The 19,983-nt window shown below is 30.7% G+C and overlaps 3 protein-coding genes across 5 annotated transcripts in view; 2 read left to right on the top strand and 1 right to left on the bottom strand.

The window, feature by feature from the left end:
- LOC132931991 (uncharacterized) overlaps positions 1-19,983 on the bottom strand; it is a 48,726-nt gene that overhangs the window by 8,227 nt on the left and 20,516 nt on the right. For 2 of the 3 annotated variants that reach the window (XM_060998148.1, XM_060998147.1), the window contains one exon: positions 1,558-1,709. In XM_060998148.1, coding sequence (XP_060854131.1) covers positions 1,558-1,709 — 152 coding nt within the window. Of the gene's footprint in view, positions 1-1,557; positions 1,710-18,122; positions 18,457-19,983 lie in introns of those variants that run through there. The other variant, XM_060998149.1, reaches the window with a different exon arrangement.
- LOC132918495 (uncharacterized) lies at positions 5,137-6,379 on the top strand (the record flags this gene model as incomplete). The annotated part of the gene is made up of 2 exons (XM_060979746.1): positions 5,137-5,786; positions 5,855-6,379. Coding segments are annotated over exons 1-2 (828 nt in total), but the record flags the coding sequence as incomplete, so codon positions are not given.
- LOC132918488 (uncharacterized) lies at positions 6,379-7,242 on the top strand. Its single transcript, XM_060979732.1, has one exon. It carries the CDS (start codon positions 6,379-6,381, stop codon positions 6,958-6,960), a length of 582 nt encoding a protein of 193 aa, XP_060835715.1. The 3' UTR covers positions 6,961-7,242.

Here is a 19,983-nt window from a genome sequence, read left to right as displayed (position 1 = left end):
TATTATAGTCGGACATAGTGCGGCTGCTTCCAGTGAGATACGACGAAAACCACGTCAAATAATGAAAAAAACCGATCACCACAGCGCTTGTTACTTATTTGTTTATTTACATTTCTTTTCACGCCGCTACCCACTACACCACACCACACCACACCATACCACATCACACCATAATATAATATCTTACACACACTGCACTATGCGACGTATACGTATAATAGTAGTGTAAAATAATGTAATACACTGGTATATTTCACTTAAAAATCTACACACAAAACCGGAATGCTCGGAGGACATTGTAACCGATGGTATTTGAATGATATGTAGTGTACATATAATATATACACGTACAACATACGTAAAACATACGTAAAACACACACACACATACCCACACTTACACATATAAATATATAATATGCAATATATATTTACGAATATTTTAACGATTAGGTTAAATTTTAAATTTAAATGCCTATAAATATGTTAAATTTTCGACCATTCTTTATACCGCGATATCCCATATACCTCTTATTCTCTCAATATATGTCTATATATTTATTATATACATTATACAAAAATGTACTCTTAAAGTATGTTTGGACAACGCGTATGCTAAAAAAATGTATACAATATGTTTATATGTAAAAAGGGTTATAGAGAATCTTAACCTATAAAGGTTTATGACAAATTCGTATAGTGTAGGTACCTACGTGTAGTATGTGTCAACCGCACGGGGAGCTTGCCAAGCCCATAATATTGTGACTGGTGAATGTATTCTAAACGTGTTTGACGTCCTCTGTTTAGTGTTCAAACCACGGTCATTGTTACAAATAAAATACAAACAATTTATTGTATACAATGTAAGGAAGATATAGCGGATTGCGTATACGCACTCCATTTTTAAACTATTAATTTTACGAGAACATTTTATATCGCCAATTTACTGTCTTGTTTCAAAATATTGCTAATGCAATGTTATATGATTTATATCTCTTCGAAAATCTATATTCTTTTTAAACTTAATTCATCTCCGTAAATTAATTTTGCGGTACATTATTAATGTATCAGAATTCAAAATTCGAAAATCTAATAAAAATCAATAACTAACATAAATAACCTCGGAGTACGGTTAAATTATAGTAAATATACTGACCTATAATATTTTTATTTTTTGCCCATAAAAATAAGAAGTGACGGTAATAATGCAGTGACGGAAAGTAATTACTATGTCGAAACGTTGAATTTGGGTAAAAAAAACACAACGCACCTTTATTCAGTAATTTTCAGTTTATTAGTACCTAATTCATAGTTAAAATTTCGTATATAGATAATAATATATACTTTTAATGGTTATCCTAGAAGACCTTCGAAATGGAAATCGTTCAAGATTTACTATTATTGTGAATGTAATTTCAAAATAATTCTATAATGTACGCATTGGCATTAAACAACAAAAATGAGTAAACACAATGTGTCTACAATATAACTACTATATTTATCTAAGTATATTATGATCTAGTTATATATTATATTACAATATATACTATATACATACTTCTTTTGACTTCGGCAGATTTTGGACTCTCTTCGAGAACTATCGCCGGTACGGCGGTAACCGTTTGATAGAAACGACCGTCCATGTCCGGTGTTACCAACGGTTTGCCATTTTTTTCCACGACGTTTGTTTGTTTAAACATTCGCATGGTCCTATAACATAAAACAAAAAAAATTTAATAAATGTATAACACCTCAATCGAAATAAATCGATAACGAATATTATAATAACGTTAAGAAGAAGATGAATAATATATATATCTAATATTGTGTAATGAGATAAAACGCAAATATAACCGATAGGCGCAGCGGTACCCACACCACATACCATATCCCTGGTAAATATGTTACGAAATCGGGCTCATAGATATTTATCGATGACGGTATATTGTAATTATACATTATATATATTATTAAATATTATGTGGTGTTATTATAGCGGCGCAGCTGTGTCCGAAATTCTCGCGAAGTATGTCTCCGAGAAGAAACCTGCAGCAGCCGCGAGGTGGTCTTTCGTAATCTCCTTGACCGGAATATACCTACATAATATTGCCTATATCACATCGATTCGACGTTCGCCGCGTACGTATAATAATTATTACAAGTATGTAGTACATTTCAGTATATAGGTGCGACGAGACAAACTGATCGTCAGACCAAACATCGGTACTTCTGCAGACATACATAATACACATGATAAAATGTAATATTATATATGTATCGAATTTTTGATACAACGTGAATCAGAAGACCAAAAATCTAATAATTCGATTATTATAATATCAGTTCCCTTGTTATTATTTGATTCGCTGTGAAGTATGAGTACTCTTAACTGACCGCTATCGTTTTATTGTTGCGGTGTACATCGTACAAGTTGTAATAATAATATAATATTATGCGCGCGATAATTCGATTATAATATCGAAACAGAAAAAATAGCCTGCAGGAAACCTGGAAACGCATGGTACAGTCTGTCGAGTATATTTTTATTGTGTATGTGGTTTTTCATTTTTTGTTATTGATTTTGGAATTATTAGATTTTGTTTGTAAATCAATTCTCACGCGAATTGTATTCGAATGATCTAATATTAATTTTACAGTTTTATCGATTTAGCTATCCTCTACAACTCGTTATATACTAAAAACATTAAAAACCCGTAAATATAGAATTTTATGACAGTGACTCAAATATCTAATCAGCTAAAATACTGCAGCAGCAGAGAACTTAGCCTTTTTAGATGAACTCCGTCTGCTAATGTCATGCACAACTGCAAAGATATAAGTGCTGTAGTAGTTGTGTTTAGAAGAATACACACGCACACACACGTGTGTGTATTATATTTAATGTATATATAACATATATATATATATATATATATATATATATATATCATATATGCATATTTTAGTGTATATATAATGTATAGTAGCTGGACCGGAGGCAGGTGATCAACATCTGGCTCGTGACTGGCTTGGAGAGAAAAAAATAAAAATAAATAATAATCGTTACATTACCGTTCGTGTATATAATATAATATAATATCCGTATGCCACTCGCAACCCTCTTGGGCCAGAACCGTTCACATGAAACGATATTTTATATTATAAATTATGTATATATAAACCGGAGGTTTAGTCTATAAGACCCGCTATATATACACAAATATACATTATACATAATACATGACGATATAGACACACACCTCTGCTCCTCGCCTGACCGACAATACTCTAGTTTGTTTATAATATAATATACGTCGAACGAGACGCGTCATTGGTTGTCACTAAACTGTAGTCTGCAATAAAAATATTGTGACATATATATAATAGATAGTTATGGGTCGTAAGCTGTATATGGTATGTTTAATATATACAATATAATATATAGGATTATACGAGAACCAAAAACAGATTTTCGATAATTTTCACTAAACCAAAAGTAGAAAAGACCTTTGGATAAATAATGTTTCATATAATGAACTCAATATATATTTACATACTGAATAATTATTATGTATTAATGTATTATGCACATATCAGTCATATCATCATATAGTCGAAGGTTACTATAGTTACTGGTTAGTAGTTATTAGTTTTATTTCATAAAATTTTAAATGAATCTAATTAAATAGGCGAACACAATTGTATAACCACCCCATATAAACTTCTTTATCTTATAAATGTTTTTAGATATAAGTTTACTTTTTTAAAATAATACATATAATTATAAAACATGTAAAAATGACAATTAACAATAACCAAACATAGTATTTCTATAACAGAAAAATACGGAGAATTTTTAAACTTCTATTTTTCTATATTTCGGGATAAAATGAAAGTACAAGGTTGACAAGGGCCCTTTGGGGATGTTTGAAAATTATTTAAGAAAACTTAGCCTCCGTCACCCTGATTTTGACCTATTATTCCTAGTTATATTACGCTTATAATATAGTTGATAAATACACTTCATTATTCATTATATATGCATATATCATAAACATAATGCCTGTATTATAATAAACAGTACAACGATTTACAAAATTTCACCAAAATAATTCAATTGACAATTACCGTCTGCATGTACGTGATAATAATATATTTTATTAAGAATTTAACCCACGAGAATTGTTGTATTTGTCATAGTTCAATATCCGCTGTGGCGAGCTATCCCAGACGCCGGGTAAAAAAAACAAATTTTAAAATTAAATCCGGTTTGATTTTTATCGTTTTTTTTCACTATATAATACGATCGTGGTAACGGTTTTTTATTAGAATAGGTCATTGCGAAAATTGAAATTTCTTACTGAAACTAATTACCAAGAATGTGCAGGGGTTTATATACGTACGTCATTATCTCGCGCGTGTGTTCGTCGATCAATAACGCCGCCGATCATGTCGATTTTTGTATGCATTCTGATATTTGATCGGAACGCGGTAAACTGCAATTGAATATATTATTTAGCGAATTGGCAATAATTTCGCCACAACACGTATTATATCCAGACGAGTACATACTGTAAAATCATACCTATATTGCTGTTTAAAAGGTCGATTGCCGGTAGCATGAACTCTATATATATGTATTACATATGTATAGGTACATTGTACATGGCGTATAACACAAAAACCGTACACGATAAATTTGTTTTCAGTAATTCGAAATCAGCGAAGTTTGTATTCTAGATTCTTTAGATTGTAAATTTTTATTGGTTCGAAATCATTGTGCGTTATTTCACAATTTTGTACATAATACCTATTACAATCAGCCGACTAGTCGATCCAAATAATGCCTTTTATTACCAAATGATCCATAGCACGACATAGAAGAATATAACATAACATGCGTATTACCGGTGCCACTGGGGACGCAGACACGCAGTAATAATTTTTAAGGTATTTAAATAGTAGATACCTACATAATAATATAAATAGGTACTGAAATAATATGTAGAAATTCGCAGTGCGGCGCAAGGTACTCGGCATCAACTGCATACAGCATACTGTAGTTATCTAATCGACGATTGATAAATCGTTGGACATCATCGGTCTAAACGTGACCACTGACCACGTAGGTGTACCGTCAATTTATCGTAAACAATTTACCGCGCGACAATTGACCGTAAACAATTGATCGCAAACCAATTGATTGCAATTGCAATTTACCGCACGATAATTGATCGCAAACTATATAGGTTATTTCAGAGTTATTTTAAGGCCAATATTATTTTTTCGTAACTTTATTCGATCGTTAACGATCAAGTCTTATCTAACATTATATTCGTACCCTATTTTATCAGTCCGTATTTTTCCTTAAGTCGTATAGAATATAGATCACCATGAAACACTATGAAAATATATCAGTACTGACACAATCGTCAATCGGTATATACTAATAACTTCGTCTAGCTGAAGTACTGTACATAGAATATGGCTTTAGAGTACGTATTAAGCGAAAAAAATAAGTATATGCTTATTTATCAAGGTTTTTTACACGTAAAAGAACGAGAACATGACAATAAAACATACTGGAAATGTTCTGAATACAAAAAAATTCATTGTAAAGGTCGTTTACACGTAGTAGACGACAAAATAACTAAATGTATTGAACATAACAATCACGTTCCAAATGCAGCAAAAATCGAAGCGAAAAAAGTTATTTCAACTTTAAAGAAAAATGCATCACAAACAACTCTCAGCACACATTCAGTTTTAGGAAATGCAGTTATGCAGGTAATTCATATTTTAGTTACATATAGAAATGGAAAAAATAATTAATTATTCAAATTAAACTAAATTAGGTGACAAGTGCAGTTTCCGCAGAAATGTCAAGTGTTAATACATTGAAAAGGACAATTCAACGTGTACGCCAAAAGGAGGAAGCTGCACCAGCTAATCCAAGTAATTTTGAATTTATTATACCAGATAAATATAAATATAACTCCAATGGTGAATTATTTTTAAAATTCGATAGCGGTCCTACTGAATCACGTATTTTAATATTTACAACTCAACAAAATTTAGATTTTATGAGTGAATGTAATAATTGGTTTTGTGACGGTACATTTTCAGTGGCACCTCCCATTTTTGCTCAGTTATATACTATACACGGGGTATGTTATTCCAACGTTATTCCTAGTGTTTATGTATTACTGCCAGATAAAAAAGAAAAAACTTACCGTCACATGTTTGAAATTTTAAAATCACTGAAGTCAAATTTAAATCCAAAAAGTATTATGATAGATTATGAAAGAGCAGCTTTAAATGCAATCGAAACGGAGTTTTGTAATACCGAGGTAAAAGGTTGTTTCTTTCATATGTCGCAATGCATTGGCGTCATGTCCAAGAATTGGGCCTACAGACAACTTATCGAAATGATCCAGAGTTTTCATTACGAATTCGAATGCTACCAGCATTAGCTTTTATTCCAGAAGTAGATGTAATAAAATGTTATAATGCATTACTAGTTACAAATTATTACACAGATAATGAAGATCTACTGGCACCGCTGTTGGATTATTTCGAAAATACATGGGTAGGAAAATTAGACAGGAGAGGAAAAAGAAAGCCGCCAAAGTATGCAATCACATTATGGAACTGTTTTTCGAGAGTAATTCAAGATTTGGCTACCACAAATAATGCTATAGAAGGGTGGCACAATTGTTTCACATCACTTATAAATAGTATACATCCTTCAATTTGGCGATTTATAGATGCATTAAAAAAAGAAGAGAGCATTAACAGATTCAAAATCGAACAATATGTTGGGGGCAACGAGCCACCCAAAAAAAAAATTTACCGAGATAGAGCAGCTAAAATAAAAAAAATTTGTACCACTTATAACAATAATACAAATATTGAAGACTATCTTCGTGGCATTGCATACAATTTTCAATTGCAAATTTAATATTTAGTGTTTTTCATTATTATGTACCTACCTTGATGATTTATAATACTATATATATATACTGAACAATATTTTTTAAACATTTTTAATCTAAGACGAAAAATATATTTTTAACCATACATGTAACCAGAATTGTGCCAAATTTATTAAAATTAAATATATATTCAAAATATTTTTATATTACTGAAAATGTTATTTTTCGATCAATTGATGTACGGTAAATTGCAATTGCGATCAATTGGCTTGCGATCAATAATTTGCGGTAAATTGTCGTGCGGTAAATTGTTTACGATCAATTGACGTGTATCCGACCACGTATCATGTGCAGATATGATATAGCAATAGTATACAAAACGGATATTTATCATCCATACGCACGCGGCTTTCATAATAACATACATAAATGGATAGTATGTGATCACTGTAAATCGTGTAAATTTAATCTGCGTACACCGTGTATAAAATAATGCGTTAAAACACACACACACACACACACATATGTAATATGTAATATTTTTGTGTGTGTGTATTATCTCGTATCTGCAGACGACTTACGAGGAAGTTTTCACAAACACCCGCAAAGCCTATGTTATAAGTATGTAGCATATATACGTACGACGACGCTTGCACTAATATATTACGGTTTTCAGGACGCGCTCGTAACATTCTCGAAAGATAACCGCCAAACATTTATCAGTAAATTGATGATACGTATATACTATATATATATTTAGTGATTAGAACCAAGTATATAGTTGTTTTAAGCGAGTTTTCGATCGCTGCACGGTTGTCCGCGGTCGTTCAAATACAACACAATATAACTTGGATTTTCGAAGTTTCGTAATCTCCGGTTCGTAACACATTTATAGTAATATAGTATAACTATATAGATTATAGACTATAATATTACTAAATATAGGTTATGAATATGATATGTTTTACAGTTTTACACCGAAGATTTCAACCGAGAGTCATAAATTCGAGGCCTATTTTCAAAACAATATAAATATACGAACTCGTAAGTGTTATTGACTTATCGTGTTTACTATTACTATTTTGTCTGTTGACATTGGAGACGATCATCAGCATTTGAAACGTTTACGATGTTATACGCTCATACAGGGGTATATATTATAATATATTGTACATTTTGTATGACTCCAATACTCGTTCATTGCACAAGAGAAAATTACAACGATAAAACGCTATACCTACAGCGAATAACGTGATTTGATGCATTATTGTCACAGTAGGGAAATGCTTGGGGTGCAAATCTAACCTTTTATTTAATTTATCACCTCTCTCTAACCTCCGCATCTGTTGACTAGTTAAAAATGTTAAAAAGCAATAATATTTATTTTTGTCTATTACTATCACTAGGTACTTGATCGATTGTAATTTATTAAAATAATACCAACTGACTATAAACATGTATAATGATAATTATATTAAGAAAATATTAAGGTTTGTAAAAAAATCTGTATAAATTATACGCGGCAACGACTGAAAATGTATTATTTATATATATTACATACGATTTTATAAATTGGGGTACCGCGTTAAAGTTTACTTATTAAATTTTTATTAATTAATAAAACGCCAAGACGGAACTACAATTATTATAGTCACACAATTTAACCACAGTATGTCTGTATATAATAATATGTTCATCAGTTCATCTTTATTTAGTGAGCTACACCAGTGCAGGTTATCTCACAACAATTATAATAGGTATATTACGTATTTACATCGTTCTAATAACTAGTTTACGTTTATACAACGCGATATTATAATGTAGCGTGCGCGTTGTGCGCGTTACATAATTTTATAGATTAGGATTTTACCGTTTTACGAATCTTTACCTGGACAATGTTTAAATCATTTCACCCGTTCACTGCTATAGAGTATAGACCATCTATGTGTTTGTCGCGCGGCGTATACGTATTAGGTTTTTTTTTCTTTTTCGGAAATGATATTATACGATTGTCATCAATCGCACACACACAAACACACGCGACTCACGTGTCACTATATAGGTATATTACGACGATGGCGGCAGCAGCCGACTTGACAGACGCGTTTATCGTTGTATCGCGCCGACATTGTTACGCGTATCCGCGAGAACCGGACGAATTATTTCGATCATACCTATACCGCGATACGTCTTATACAATGTAATATAATCTCCATCTCCGTGCTGCAGTCTTCAAGCCAAATCGTTTTTATTATTATATTTTATACTCGTCAGTTTCCTAACGAGTTTGATTCCGATTTGATGTTTCTCATCATATTCTATATATATATACTTCTAGATGTGTTGGTACGTCCTGCAGTTGATTTATACAGGTGCAAATTTTTTTCCATCTTCATTTTTTTCTTTTTTGCTATTCGAATTGTTTTAAACGTACTCGCGCGACCAAGTCGACACCGCTGTAATGCTGCAGTAGTGGCGACGACTATAGTGACTACCGTCGGCGGCGGTTAATGACTTGGATACAATACGCGTTTCTTTGGTTCCCTTCACACCCACCTACCTTCGTCGTGGAGGCGCATATACAATTCGTCCTTACCATACTCTTTACCTCGCCGGTTGTTGCAGCGCGCACACACACTCAAAATAAAATAATATAATATAATTCTTTTTAACGATCGCCAGCGTGTGCTATTTGAATATTCCACGCACAAACTATGCAGTCGGAATGTGTTTATGAATGATCGGCCCCCGAGGTACGCAGTCGCGCGTGTGTGTATAAGTAGAAGTTTTCATCGACGACGACGACGACGACGTCGTAACGCGTTTCTCGTTATGTAAACCGGAGCGGTTGTACTCTCTTTCCGCTGCCGCCGTCGCCGCTGCCTACTGTGTTTGTATAGCCACCGCCACCGACATATTTTTCGATTCTTCCAAGTCGGTAGACGTAAATATTTTCCAAAAACCACCTAATATAAAACATCCGTTGATTTTTACTATCGATAAACATATCAAAAACAAGTCGTCAAAAACCCGCAGCGGCTGTGTAATTGCGAAAAAAAGGTTGATTATGATTTGAAATATACGTTGGTACGCTACAGGACACTTCTTAAATACCCCTCCCGGTAGACTAAGCCACCAAGTATGATATGTGGTTTATTACGTAGTTAAATTCGATTTTATTTTCCGTAAGTCAACTGAAGAATCTGCCGGACTATTCTACCACCACGTTGTTACGCAATAGGATTCGATTATATATAGATAAATAATAATATAATTATAACGAGTGCATGGTGAAATTAAACGAGCTGCATATTATGCACGCGTATACGTAAACTACGGTATCGCATCAGAGTTTATTGTATCAATTATGATGAATACATAATATAATGTAATATAGGCGTAAATAATATTTCGATTACGTCGTCGAAAGTCGTCAGAGACGAGTTGAGTAGAAAATAAGCGGAAAACACGAATTATATTATAAATTGCAGCCCGTGTATACTTATTGTGATTCATCAATTCGACATAGATATTAATTCGATTCGAGACATAAGTTTTGTGGCAATATAGTTTTAGCAGTATATTTCATGAATATCTTTGCCTCTGAGTATATACAGGTGTATTAATATTTAATACCGTAAATTCGTAAATCGCGAACGCAATAATATAGCAGTAATAAACTTGCGGCCATCTAAATAAACTCTGAAGATAATAATATAAATGTAGAAAAATATTATTTAATCTCGATGGGTTAAGAAAGGAATTCGAGGTGAAATCCATATTCCTAATATTAATGCAACAAACTGCAGTTTAGCGCATATAATAGCGCGTGACCATTATCAGTTATCACCTATACACGTTTATACTTTGTATATATAAATTAAAATGATGGCTAAATAATATAAAATGCCGCATACACAACAAACGACAAATGCGCAGTGATTTCCCTTGACCTCATGCACGTAAACGATGATAATGTTATATGTATCTCTACTACCTATAGACTATGTAATATATAGTATATTATCATTTGTCGCTGTCTATTTATATGTGTATATATATATAGGACATATAATATATATATATATAAAGTATATTATAGGTATTATGTTTAAGATCGTTTCATTAAGTTTATAGCGATGGCGCAGTGAGTGTAAGGCTTCAATCGCTGCAGTACACATTTAAACAGCTATCGAATTACTGGAGTCTACCGGAAGGGACATCATCTATATTGTTAAGCATGTATAAAGACTTGACCCATATATTATATATTTTGAACACGCTTGTTTCAATAACGTTCTCAAGTCGCATTCTTTAAGTAGTAAGGTACCTATATATAGTCTATAATTTTAATACTGCGTTGACTTACAAATAATTTAACGTCTGTTATATTATTATAGAGCTATGTATATATTATATGCATTGAGTATAGGCCATACTACTCGTACTCATACAGCGCACGTGTAACATGGGTATACAAAGTATAACATAATATACTAAACTAATATATTATTTTTAACATACCTAATAATTAATAAGTATACGATAATATAATTTAGAAACCGAATAAGAAAAATACATTGACCATTTGGATTATAGTCGCAAATGGACGAAACCATTCTAATATATTCTGTTTTCCTAATTGTATTTTTGTTTTATAAATTAAATCATACTTTGAGAAAGAAAACAACTATATCAAGGATACATTATACCGTGCTTATATAATTATTATGAATTCAACTTATTTCATTACCATGTTACATATAAATATATATTTAGTATACATAATATTTAGTATGCATAATATTTAGTATACATAATATTATGTTTACTAATATTACGTATTATTATAATTAAAAATGTACGTTTGCTGTTTGGTGTTTGGTAAGCCTATTATTAATATTATTATACTCGTAAAATCATAGATATATTATTATTATAAGTAAAATCTTGCAGAATTAATACTTTTGCCTGTTTGTGTACATATATATATATATAAATATATACGAGATTATAATTTATAGTTCTTATATATTATACAAATGTAAAACTGAAACTAAAAAAAAATCCAGTGTACAATCCGACATCCGTTATTAAAACATAATTCAATGAATAATATGTATTACACATATAAGCACGGCCTCGTTTTGATATAATTTATCGAAGCACGTAGTGACGTATACTGGACGCTGTGCGTATTAGGTTATTTATTGAAACATCAGAACGAATGCAGGCAATAAGTTATAATAATTGCAAAAAATAAAAAAATGAAAAAACAATATGTACCGCACCCGAGGCACTCGAGTGTATAATTTGGGTAGGTGCCTATATATGAATATTGTATATCATGGATTGCTGAAATGTGAACAAATTTAAAAATAAATTTGTGATACTCATACCTACTCGATACGCTAGACTCATTATTTTGAAATCGATACTTCAATTATTTTTTACGTGATAGGTATACTCAGTTATTCAATGCACTTAAGACATTATAATATGTTATAATTTGAACCGAATATTCCAAGTACCTATCTTACCCACTATAAATTATGAAATTTTCTAACAAAGTTGACATAGGATATTCTTGAAATAGTTACCTTTACGGCTATACCTACCATTTTTTCAAACACGTGTAATGTAAATGTATAAAAAACAAAATAATAAACAAATAATATTTCACCATTCAGACAATGTGAGTTTTAATAAACAGCGATTTGTTTGTGCAAAGACAATTTTTTTCCATTCGACATACGAGTAGGTACTTTATAAATAATCATTTCGAAATAGAAAATACCTATTATTTAAACACACAGTGGTATAACTTGAAAAATCTAAAAAAAAAAGAATCTACTCCATTATTATTATTATATATTATTATGTACTATCCTCCGTAACTAACTATTACTTTCGGTCATTGACCATATTGTGTATTAATAAACCTACGTGAAATTTAAAAGAATAAATATCATATATATATTATACTATAGTACTATACGTTATAAAATATAATGCATAATAAATAAAAGCAAATAGCAATAATTAAACAAATATTGTTTACCTAATTAACAAGAAATATACTGAGTACATCTACACAATATTATTGAAATGATTTAAAAGACAACATTTCGGTTACGTATTTCAGATGATTTTTTCAGTAAATCGTAAATAAAATATATTTTATATCTGCATTCGTAGAAATGTTTTGACGATTTTATTGAAATTACACTGCACGTGGTTTATCGTTTTCATAATAATATTCAATTATAGTATGGGCATAAAACTATATGTATTATCATAATATTATATGGTAATTGATTATTAACGCAAAAAAAAAAATCAGTCCCGTGAAAACAACTGATCACATAACAAGATTATCAAGAAGAGACGTAGACACTAACCTATGAAGTAATTTTTAACCGGGGGTATTCAAATTCGATTGTGAAATATTATAAATAAAATAAAATAACAATAATAAACACAAGGCGCATATAATATTATCGGTTTTCCTATTACCTATAGGCTATAATAAATGATAATATTCTCCAGAGAAATGCTGGGCATCACAATATTATTATTATTATTATTATTATTATATTATAATTTAAAATACATCTCGTGCGAGCGACCGTGATCACACCGCGTAGTCGGCCGTGATAAATTCGATACGCGCGCCGTATAGGTATATATACAGAGCCGATTTATTGAATGATATCGCGGTTATATAATTTATATTATTAATCCGATCGATTTTTGAAATTGTTTTCGGTCGTGTTCGTGTTCTTCGATGGTCTTAGTCGTCGGGCATTGTCGACTCCGGATGATGACCGACACGTCACCCTAACTACACTTTTCATTAGTTTCATCTTTATATAATGTAATTCTTTACAAGGGGCCACACCTATTGGCTATTGGCTATTATTATCGTTATTTAATATTAGTATATTGTTATTATTTCACTATTTACCCGCGACAACAATAAGATGATGGACACTGCAGGAGAAGTCGAGAACTTGCATCCTCTGATGTCGTGCTCCGGACCGGTTCGCGCGTATTATATTATTATATATTTTATTATCACACCAATCGCACGTGCCCGACCGCGGACCGAAATATTATGTTGAATACGATATCGCGATCGTCTTTTCAAGGTGTCATGTGGTTATTATTTATTAGGTATATTATTTTTCGGGAAATATTTGCTTACACTGCTTACTGTATCAACCATAATATGTGTAATGTCGGCAATCCATGTTACATAATATTTATACTACCATCAGTTTTAGTACGAAATGGTTTTTCTTTCCAGCGAATGAATGCAAAACAAAATTTTACGTTCCAGTACAATAATTTACCGTATGCAATGAATTCTGCAGCAGTAGTCGTTTAAACCATTGTAGTTGTACGAAGCCAATAAAAAAAAATAAAGCGATTAAAAGTTATGAACATTTGGGCAACTGGACAGTTATACTGGTTATAGTAGATATAGGTATATAATATTATAGATAAAAATATATAACGTACTCGTAGATGATATAGATATACTGTATAGCACCGATATTATTCTGTTACCTATAGGCTATAGTACGTATTTATAATGGAATAGCATAAAATAGATGCGTTTTAGATGCAGGATGCAATTGCAGCGGTACATCTTAATCGGTCGTCGTATATATAAATAGTACATGCGTACTAAATCTATTATATATTATATGTAATATTACGCAGCATGTTAAAACAGTAGTGTAACAGTCAACAGGAACATAATAATATAATTATTCCAATTCAAATTATTTTAATTCGGTGATTACGCGCGTGCGCATTATCTGTAGTAATGCGCGGCTGCAGATTGGTATTTAATTTTCGTATTTCGTGTCCACTTTCACTGCACCAAGCGAGTAGCAGATATAGATAGTCATAGCAGTAAAAGAAAAAAAAATGCGTTAACTCAAAACGTGTATGTACAGGTAGGTACAGTATGTTTCGTAATGGTCGTGTGTTTGAGCTAATAACGACACTCTTTTAACAACACACTGAATAATTAATTATAATTGCTATAACAGTGTAATTAATCATTTCAGGGAGCTTCTTTTTTTAAGCTGTTCACGAAGGAGTTATGTCTGCAAAGACCACTTGTTGCGTTTAAAGCCGGTTAATATAAATTATATTCAGTAAAGCTAAGACAGAATTTTTTTTTAAAAATAATTTTTATAATTGTATAATAAGTCTGTGAAGGATTAAAAAAAAAACCGGTCGTCTATATAGGTTTAATATACTTAATTTTTTTCGTATATTAAAAAGAAGATTTTTTTTACTTTTGCGTCTCAACAAGCACGCCCACTTGCCTGACCAATACATGATAAAGTCTTGATAGACCCACAAATGCATTTTACAAGATAGAAATTACCATAGGTCGAAAAGTCAGTAGTATAATAAGTGTTTTTTTTTCATTGTCTGGAAATGACATTACATTAATAGCGTCTTGTCGGAATTCAGAGGGATAAGATGTTGTTCCACACTTCACAATTAATAAACATCGTCAAGAGGTAATTATGTTACTCACGTAACAACAGCAACACTAAATATTCTCCAATACATCGAATGATTCCATATTTACTGCTATATTTTCATTACCTATTTTGATTTTTAACGTGTATTGAGTATTTTTAATTTTTAATTTGTGATATTGTTTATTTATAATTTAGACACATTGTCAACACATCGTGCAAATCAGACATTCAATTATCTAATTTGATAATATTATCATAAAATATAAACTATTATATTATACTCAAGTACCTATACTTAATATTTTGTTTAAACTCATTGATATTAATTATTTAGATCAATTTATAGTTAGCTAAATACTCAAGTATTACGGTATTATTATGATAAATTGGTGTTATTGTTTATTTGAATTTGATGATAATTGATATTTATTTTTATAACAATTAAAAAATAAAATTAATGTTTCCTAATTTTTAAAGTATAATTTTGGTTATCACGGATAAACATTATAACAATATACACTGAAAGAATTTCTTTGTAATAGAACAAAGAATAACCATTAAAATATTATGCTAAATTTTTCAAGTGGTGGAATCAATTTAGTTTAAGATTAAACCTATTGTTTGATTATATTAAAATAATGTTAATTTATTTATACTATAATAAAACACTCTACATAATATTATGAATATAACTATTCAATAAACTGTGAAAAAAAATGTTATTAATAAAAATATAATATAAACTTTAAGATATTATAAGTTCTAAAAAGCTTACCAATAGTAATATAGTATTGTACTATATTAAATATTAATATACATAATTATAATAAAATAATTATACGTTATAATATAGGTAACTACTACATTAAAGTAACAATAAATATAAAGAAACATCATAAGTCTGAAGTAATAATAATTTACATATATAGTGTTATGATTTCTATTTATGAACATTTCAAAATCTAGTAAGTATATTATCTCCAGCGTAGGATTAATTTTATATTTGACAGAGCATGAACATTATGTTTGCGAAAATATTTGCAATACTTTTGTATGGTAAAAAGTGAATGCACTACTAATAATTATATACTTAAAACCTAATTATATTAGTTATATTTCTATTGTTTCTTTCTTTTATATATAAATATATTACATATATAAACTGTTAAATGAATTTACCATCATATAATATTAGACGTAATTCGTTGAAATAAATATTTTATAAACCATATTGTTAATGGCAAGACAATAATATTATTCTTTTTCATTTATAAAAATTTATTTTTACGTTTATTATCGTTACCATACTATATTATTTTAAATAAACAGTACATTTTTAAAGTTACAAACAATATATATATTACGGTAGTAAAACGAATATTATAAATCTAGTGTTTAAATTAATATCCATACCAACAAAGTATGAATAATGGATAACAGTTAATAAATGAGGATCCATGAATATAAAATTATTTATGCTCAACTAAATAGCCCTATATTCGAATGTATTTCATAATTAACTCATTATTTATAGGCTGTAATCTATAACCCTTAATTATCAACGTACGTGAACAAAATACCTACATTTGTGAAGCTAATGATTTTGCAATATGTTTTAAAAACTGTATAATTTAAACTGAAAAGAGGAAAATTAAAATTCATATCGGTACAATATATATATTTCTGTTCACAAAATTATTCACACGTGATTTTAAATGTATTTAATCCAGTATAATATACTATTCATTAAACATAATATATTGCAACAGCATATATATTATCTTTATGGAAGGTAGGTACACAAAAATATAGGCGATAAGCATTTTTATTATGCCATCGGTTGTGACGTTTAAAATAATATCATATAAAATTGATTTATTATAAAAATTATGAAATGTATCTAAATGTTTTTATTAGAAGTTTTGTTTGTTGTGTTTTTTTTCAAATGTGATAAGTTTTGTTAACATCGACAGGTTGTATAACATATATAAAATTATACATATAATTTACTTATTTTTAGAGATAAATAAGTAACTACGATGGTCTTTCAAAATTATAATCACTAATAACGTAGTCAAAAATAATAAATAAACGGTTTTGAACAAATCTGAGAGCAGTATTATAGAAAACTTAAAAAAAATTTTTATTAAAAATATGTCATGTTTTAAAATATTTTATATAAAACGATAGTAAGAAGTTTTAATAAATGATCGATATTCTGTAAGACACAATTGGTTATATTTCCAACCTTATTTCTATGTTGATTTTTTACGAAAAAAAAAATGTTGAATTAATATTTTTCTGCCAATTAAAACTTATAATTGGAAAATTACGACGAAAATTTGATTTTGTATACAAATATCGAGTAGCAAATTATGATTTCTTTTATCAATTGTGGTATGGTCCTAATATATACGTCATTAATACTGCAGCCTCAAAGTTGAGTGGTTCACTGCAGGGGTTGAGAAAAGATACTATATTTGACAGTGTACGCTGTGGTTGCAGATTGCGGAAAACGTTTACAAATAATAAAATATAGAGAACTTCCCTTCTGGACTCGCAAGACCGCATGATGTGGCTAAACAAAAATCCACAAGTCTGCAGTTCACGTCAACGATGATAATAATATAGGCATATAACATAACATTATTTAACGTAAAATATATACAATCATATACCAAGATAAAATCGACTGTGGGCTGCAGAGATCGATTGGCCGCTAATAACCATTGCATGTCCCGTCCGGATATCACGATGAGATTCGCGTGGCGTCGTATTTCCCACAGAAAACGAAAAAATTACACTGGTTAGTGGTTACTGTGTATATATATCTCGCGTAATATTGTTATATTTTTCGTTAATTGTCGTTGACACGCAAAACTAAAGATAATATTATAACTGCAGATACACAGTAAAAAAGAGAGACAGAGAAAGAGAGTGAGAAAGACTGTCCGCTGACGAGACGCGAGTGCGTGGCGGAGGAAACGCGCGACGACTGCGACTCGAGACGGCCACCGACCGGCGGTTGTCGTGATAAACGATAGTAATAATAATAATAATAATACGAACGAGTGTGTTGTATGCGGTTCTCTAGCCGGCGTGCGCGTGAAAACTTACAAGGTCCACCCACGCACCACCCCGCCGGCGCGTCACGCGGTAGGGAGACCCAACACATACTGCACAATCCGTTCGGGATTTTTTTTTCCTTTCCCGTTTCGGGAGGTTTTTAATACTTTACGTAACGCGTGCGCCTCGGTCGATCGGTCAGCGACTCGCCGCGGACACACACTTCCGGGTATAATAATATCGGCTATATAATATTATAAACGCGTGCGGGGCTCGCGGCGACGGCGGCGCCCGAGGCCCCGAAATCAAATAAAACACGTGGTTATTATTATTATGCATATAGAATGTCTATAATATACCTATAATACGTAATATATATATTATTATTATATTACACTGCAGCACCGATCGGATATAAGCGCGGTGGCGGCGTGGGTGTGTATATACGATGTATTATACGTGGTTATAAACGGAAATCGAATACGCACAGCGACGACTCGCGTCGACGATGCCGTCGTCGATAAATAATATCATAACCGAATACGTGTATACCTACCTACACGCTAAGCTTTACGGATATACCGGGTTTATACCGCAAACGGTTTCCGGCCAATTATAACGATATATATTATATATTTATATGGTATATTTTAATATAATATTATGTGGAAATATCGATTTTGGTTTTTCTTCAATAGGTGTAAATATTATATAGGTACACCGCACCGTTTGCATATGTTTGTTAAAAAAAGTGGTTAAGCGGTATGCGATCGCTATTATTGTGATACTTATATAATATGTAAAGTGAATAAAATGTATAAGGAAAATGTTTATATGATACGTCCGTACTCGAAAACACTAATCGATTTTCAGTTATAAATATTAATAGTAAGGTATGCCATTATATATGACGGGCAAATATTATAAATAGGTACCTATCGTATACATGTATAAAAAAAACTGTTTTAAAATATGCTCGTGCATATATTACCATGTTTGTACATTGTGCAGTTGTGTATTTTACGATTATCAGAACATCGCGATATTATATGCAATTTTTTGTATCGTTTTTTCTGCATATCAATGCAGAATATATCTAAACGATATATTTATCCAATCAGCGTTTTATATTAACCTATGGGCTATATTATATGACTATATATTATTGTTTAAAGTGCGTATCATTATAATTGTATTTTTAATAAATATAATATTGCGCTTTTGTAAATTTATATGATATTTATGATTATTATCTCAATGAATCTCAAAAATAATACTTAAATTTTAACGATAAATGTACTATTTAATTACGTACATTTATTAACTTATAATATTTATATATATATATAACCGTCATAAAAGTGAGTATTGAACAAACGGTGCAGGGTAAGTTGCATTTGCTGTAAACACGGATATCTTTAAAACATTTAACCATGATCTGCAAAACACTTTTATATGGGAGCAAAATGAAAT

Source organism: Rhopalosiphum padi, chromosome 1 (genome assembly GCF_020882245.1).
Source record: "Rhopalosiphum padi isolate XX-2018 chromosome 1, ASM2088224v1, whole genome shotgun sequence".
Classification (NCBI taxonomy): Eukaryota; Metazoa; Arthropoda; class Insecta; order Hemiptera; family Aphididae; genus Rhopalosiphum; species Rhopalosiphum padi.
The sequence above is the reverse complement of the archived record's forward strand: the minus strand, read 5'-3'. Positions and strand labels throughout refer to the sequence as shown.